Genomic DNA, 6577 nt, shown 5'->3' on the forward strand with positions numbered 1-6577 from the left:
TCATCAGTGAAATTATTGATTATAATTAAAGTAAATAAGAGTAATACTACACAAACACAGGGTAATTAACTACAATTCCAAAAAATTCACCCCTTTTGGAGTTCAGGTTTTATCTGTTCTACCCCATTTCGTTTCACGATGGAAACACTAATCACAAATGCAAAAAACAATGGGAGCAGTCAACCACTATTAAAAAATCTTAGATTAATCTCTTTTAAAATTCAACTTTGCACACATAATTCAAAGTTGTATTTTGATATCTGATACAGATTAATAGAATATTAAAAATGATGAATTATATAAGAGAACTAATAATTTATTGGCGTAATGACAATATGAAAGTTTTATTTAGGAGGTGAAGAAAACATAAGTTTGATGTGACTTAAGAGAAAATGTAATACAATATATACAAATATATCTTAAAAGATATGACAACGTAAATAAACATCTGGATTGAAAATGGTGTAGGAATTTTTATTGACCACTAGGTGGTGTAGGGGAGCAAAGTGACAAAAGCTTCGAAGCACCAAACCAGTTTGGTTGTAGAAGCGTCAGTGTTTCAAAAGCCTCGCTCGGCACATCCCTAACTTTTAGTATAATAAACCTTTATTAAGAGTGCAGCACTTTTTGGTATCTGATGATGTCGTGTCTATAAAAGAAAAATAATCTCTGATGGGCGAGGTGACCTTTGAACCAGCGTGATTTGATCTTCTTTGATCTCTTTTGATCTTGACTTATGACGTCATCAATTACCATTTATAAGCCAGCCAAGCGGTTCATCGTTTGAGTTAAATCAAAGTTCAGCATTAATCTGTCAACAACGGTGTTAGCAACAGTGTTAGAAGAACCGACCAAGTGCAAAAACGACAGCGGGCAAATCACAGAAAATGTTTAAAAACACATTTCAGAGTGGATTTTTGTCAATACTATACAGCATTGGAAGCAAACCTCTTCAGATATGGGATAAGAAGGTAAACTGTGACTCGTGCTAAAGCTAACAAGCTATGCGTGTCTTATTCTTTATGCTTGATATCATTGCAATTAACCACAATCTCTGGTGTGGTGTGTGTTCTATCCAGAGTTCAGACAGCTTTGTCCTGCACTACGAAGTGAGGTTACTGGCGTATCAGGGCAACTTCAGGAGTAACTTCTTGACGTCGGGAGTAACCCACTGGTTAACCCGTACTGTGAAATGTGGATAGGTTTAACCGAGGCATGTTACATTAGATCTAAAAAAACTGCTACGAGCAGTTTTTGTTCGTGGTTATCTCTGTGTTTACCTGTATAAGCCACGCCCATTCACACAATAACCCAATCGGTGTCTGCGTAAGGAATGACAGAGGCTCATTCTGCAGGTGAGGGAGTTTAGAGACCGTCAGAATCCACCGGGACCTGATGATTTTTTATTTTGTATTCATTATCTTTGTCAACTTTCAGTTCCAGAGGTCTCTGATGCCCTCACTGTGTCCCGCTTTGTTCTACTTTGCCACCTGACAAACTTTTCAGTGTTTTATGTCTGTGACACTGGTCATCTGATCAATGATACTGTATGATGTGCGGTTCGCAGGCTGGATACATAAGTTGTGTTCCCTGGACATTTACAGTAAATGTTTTCATGTTCAATAGCGCTTTTATTCGATCGCAGTATTTGCATTATAGAAAAAGGTCCAGCCTATTTTTAATATGCATAGCAGGCCTTCATACAGAACATGTATTTTCTGAAGGATTACAGATAATGATTTGTGCTGTTGACCATTACAGTATGCCGCTATTTGTGCTATGACTATAGCACACATATCCCTATTAAAGCCCCAATAGAAGAACATGAGGAGGGTTATGAATCAGAAATTATTTCACAGCATCAAGGTTCAGGTATTTTGATCATATCCTATTATAACTGACATGTATGGAAGCCTATAGGGGACATATAATGTATAAATATAATGGATAATGTAAATGTGAAAATTTAATTACTCAATAGCATTATCATTTTTTGTAAAAATGTAAATGAAAATGCAAATCCAATTTTCATTTTCACATCCTTGTATGGGCATTCTTTGACTATATTAAAATGATAATGCAATTTGATAACAATATGAACATTTAAATGAAAACTCCATTTGACTTTTCATTTTTAAAGACTTAACCTTCTCTTCAGTGGACAATATTCAAATGTAAATGCAATATAAACAATGCAGCCTAATTTTCCATTTAGGCAAGCAACATGTAGGTCACAAATAAAATTAAACAGCATTTCTAACCATTTGAAATTGAAATTGCAAACTCCATTTGACTTCATTTTCAAAGACTTTTACCTGCACTTGTACAATTCTATTGAATTACATTTTCATTTGTTTAGCTCAGTTCAACCAATAGAGTTTGGGCTATTTGTGTGAGATATAAAGTAATACTTTAAGCTACAGTGTGTAATATTTAGAAGAGCGCATTCACAGAAATTAAATACATTGTCCATAATTGTGTGTTCATATATGTATAATCACCTGCAACAAAGAACCGATGTTTTTTCGTCAACTTTGAATGAGTTAAATACAGTTACATGATGTGGACCCGACCTCTGCGTAAATTGCCATGTTTGCTACGTTGTCGTGTTGTGCTGCGTTCCGGTTCCACTGCGACTCGTGAAGTTGGAAAAAAATCACCACCCCGACTTCCGGGGTCCGAGTCCCGATTGGTTCCGAGGTAAAATGGAAAGGCATTAAATACGGTTGCAGAAAACTGTCCAGAATACGTCGCATTCGCGTTGGATTTCCAGTGCTGTGGGAAACTGGAAATGGAGTCAGCGGTGCGCCACCATAAAGTGTCCCCTGTCGGATGCTCAGTTGGTTGCGATTTGAAACTTTACCACCAGATGCCGCCGTCATCATCAGTGAGTAACGGGCTGTTTCAGAAGTGGAGACGTGTGCAGACTTTGATTCACATGCGCTAATTGTTTTCACTTGTTTTAGCCCGCGTGTCCTTACATCTCAATCATATTAGCTATTAATTAAGATTCTATAGGAAATATGACAAAAAAAACTTTTCTCATGAATTCTTTTTCAGCATTCCTGACTCTGTTGCTGCCACAGCGTCACTTTTCAACTTTAACATGTATTTGAACTCTCTAACCCAAAGCATGATGGTGACTCATGTGTCTCATGAGAACTCTCTAACCCAAACCCGTATCTCCTCAGAATTAATATGCGCTCTTTCACTGCCGGTTAGCGCTGCAGAACGCGCTCCAGCGCGACCACTCACTCCAGGTTAAGTGAGCGCCGACTCAACAGACCAACATCTTACCAACATCATAACCACCTTTGTAGTACCGTTTAACTCCAGGTCAAGCAGCCAGGGTTCGTTAACCCCGACTTCCTTTGTTAACCCGGAGTTAAATCAGAGTAGGTTAAACTTGCTTCGTAGTACAGGAAATTATTACACTTAAAACAGCTGTTTTATCTGTGAGTTTCTTTTTTCTGTGAAAAAATGATCATAATAATAGTAATGAAAATATGGTATATATTGAAGAGCTATAATGGATTGGCAATATTTACTCACTCAATCCGCCTGAAAGAAACAGCAGAATCTGAATTCTTACTTGACAGATACAGGATGTAAGAGGAACATTATTGCCAATTTTCAAATAAAAAACTATGTTCAGTTTTTGTAACATTAAGATATTCCAATTAAATGTAAATTGAATTCATAGAGCATGATGGTGACTGATGGTGATAGCGCTCCTTCACAAGAGAGAAACATCTGATTTCTCCATACATTACTAGATTTGATATTTCTGTTTTTATTTACAGGTAATAAATGGGCACATCGAGAGAATCACAGACGATGACATTCACTCGCTGGTGTTGGCAGTTGAAGGGACGAACGTCAGGTGAGTTTGCGCGTGTCCTTCTGCTCAGGTCAACTCGTGTAAACCAACTCATCCTTCGCCCCGCTCACCTTCTTCCTTCTGATCCCCGCAGCACCACCTACATAACATGTCCTGCAGACCCAAAAAAGACATTGGGCATCAAACTTCCTTTTCTGGTGATGATCATCAAGAACCTTAAGAAGTATTTCACCTTTGAAGTGCAGGTGGGGAAGGCTCCTGCTCTCTGTGTCCCGTCTTGTTGTCATGGTGGCTCGGGCAGACAGCCAGGCCTTGTTTCTGCTGTATGCAAGTAACACATCCAAACTCAAACTCAGGCATGATGTTTCATTTTGGATGTAGTTTCTTGCAGTGTCGGGATCCGTGGTCACCCGTGCTTTTTCTCCCCCGTCTTTCCAACGCTCAGGTGTTAGATGATAAAAATATTCGGCGACGTTTTCGGGTAAGTAACTATCAGAACACGACGCGGGTGAATCCTTTCATCTGCACCATGCCCATAAGGCTGGATGACGGCTGGAGCCAGATCCAGTTCAACCTGTCCGACTTCACCAGGAGGGCGTATGGAACTAATTATATTGAGTCGCTGCGTGTACAGGTCAGTGCAGAGGAGCCGGCTATATGTTCATGCTGCGTACGCCGTGAAATCTTTACGTTAAGTGCTTTTAGAACTGTCTTTCTACCGTTAATGTGTAATCTGCTTTCCTCTCAGATCCACGCTAACTGTCGAATAAGGAGGGTGTTCTTCTCAGACAGACTGTACTCCGAGGACGAGCTCCCACCAGAGTTTAAACTCACTCTGCCTGTCCAGAATCATAAGGCCAAGGTGAGACATACAGTACCCCTCCACACACATGGGCTTGATCATAAAGTCCTTATGGTATGCAAATGATATATGTTTTTTTTCAACACTCTTCTCTCTGTGTGTATGTGTGTGTGTTTGCATCTTGTAGCAGCAGTAGAGCATCTCAACCCGAACCGTTCCCCGTCACCTGATGTGAAGTTAAGCTGTAAGATTGTCTGTGTAGAGAAATGATGTACGGAAGCATGTCGCTGCCAACGGCGTTCCAGGAGCGACTTCCGACTTGGTGAAAAGAGACCCGAGGTCCTGTGCCGTGAATTTCACACACTGCAGCCAAGCAGCGGCCCCCTCTTCTCTGCCGCTGGCATTCTGTCACTGTGTAAGATGATCAAACAAGAATATAGACAATCGCTGAACGAGAGGTCAGCCCCCACCCCCCTCTCTAAAAACTCACCGGACAACAGAGAGCCCTGGGATTTCACAGGTCAAAGTTCAATCGGAGTGAATGTGTCTCACCCCATCCCACACAGACGTGAATGGAAAGCAAATGAGCAAAGCACTACGCGGATAGTATCAGAGGTTAATTACAATAAAATGTTTTGATTACAAGTAAGTTTAATGTACAACTTTTAGAACCGCTGTTGTTAGCTGCTCGCCCCTCTACTTCCTGATCCATCTTGCTTTTGGACCTGACATGCCGGTTCTCCAAACAGAGCAGAACAAATCAAATTGTAATACAGGAAGAAACGCACCCATGTGTCAGTTTGTGAAAGTATTCTCCTACAATGGAAACTAAACAAAAAGTTTAAAAAGTGTTGCACTTTCACATTGTCAGCTTCCAATTACTTGATCCCTGATCATAACTCTAATGTTTACATTGTTTAAAAATGTTGTGGATTTTTAACCTCAGGCAGTTTACTGCTCACATTTGAACCATGACAGGAAATTCACTGGAATGGAACTACTTAAATTTCTATGTCTGAATATATCATGGTTGGTACCGTATTTCCTTCTTTTTTTAACATTTCTATCATGAATATTAATGACAAGAATATATCAACACTATTTTTAATACTGTATTTGTCTTTTCTCCCCTAATTAATTTCTTTCTTTCTAATTTATCTGTTTATTTACTTTAAATGTGTATCAATCTGTATCTATTATTTTCATCCATCCTCAAACAACCACTGTGCAAACTAAGTCATTTATCCGTCCCTCTGTCTCTCTTCACTGCCTTTCTTTGCTACCTCATCATTTCTCTACCTACTTTATTTTCACTCCTGATCTCTCTGTTTTCCAACCCATCTTCCCGACTGCCCTACTGTCGCTGCCCTTCACACCTACACACACAAGACATTTTTGAATTCTACACAAAAGTCCATCCTACACTAAATATGATCACACATAGTCCATATTTAATTTGTCATTCATTCAAATTTGATGTACCAGTTTTTCTTTTTGTTTGTTTGTCTGCTTGTGTGTTTGCATCTTAAGTCTCACTGTCATTGCTATGGCTCACCCTATGTGTTTTTCTCAAAATGTGTAAATGTGTCTTTTCTCACTTGTGTCTTGCTCTTCTAAATTAAATAAATAAATAAACAAACAGATTTCTATGTGCATAAATACAGTGGTGCTCATAATTCAACCAGGTGTACAAATACAAAGACTACTTTCATGCTTGAATGTTAATTTGCTTGAATGAAGGCAAAATGTTGGAAATTATAAAAAATATTACAAAACTGACGAAGCGGTGTAAAAATCATGTGTCCTTCAAGGGGTGATGGATAAGTTCATGGCCTAAGGTAGAACGAGTCAATACAGGCTAATATCAAAGGCCTTTAAGGTGGCAGTAGTTAAACCTATGCAATTACATAAGAAACTAAATTTACCAATTAAAT

The 6577-nt window shown here is 39.0% G+C and overlaps 1 protein-coding gene across 2 annotated transcripts; it reads left to right on the forward strand.

Annotated features, from left to right (window-relative positions):
- The first annotated feature begins 781 nt into the window (after window positions 1–781).
- LOC118301513 (cilia- and flagella-associated protein 20-like) lies at window positions 782–6298 on the forward strand. Of its 2 annotated transcripts, none has more exons than XM_035627100.2 (6): window positions 782–971; window positions 3804–3883; window positions 3975–4164; window positions 4287–4475; window positions 4590–4703; window positions 4831–6298. In XM_035627100.2, the coding sequence occupies exons 1-6, from the start codon at window positions 888–890 to the stop codon at window positions 4837–4839; spliced, it is 666 nt and encodes a 221-aa protein (XP_035482993.2). In that variant the 5' UTR covers window positions 782–887; the 3' UTR covers window positions 4840–6298. The 2 variants fall into 2 exon arrangements, with proteins under 2 accessions (XP_035482993.2, XP_035482994.1); XM_035627101.2 differs by having other exon boundaries at window positions 3975–4086.
- The last annotated feature ends 279 nt before the right edge of the window (window positions 6299–6577 follow it).

The sequence above is a fragment of the Scophthalmus maximus genome, chromosome 2, assembly GCF_022379125.1.
Source record: "Scophthalmus maximus strain ysfricsl-2021 chromosome 2, ASM2237912v1, whole genome shotgun sequence".
In the NCBI taxonomy this organism is placed as follows: Eukaryota; Metazoa; Chordata; class Actinopteri; order Pleuronectiformes; family Scophthalmidae; genus Scophthalmus; species Scophthalmus maximus.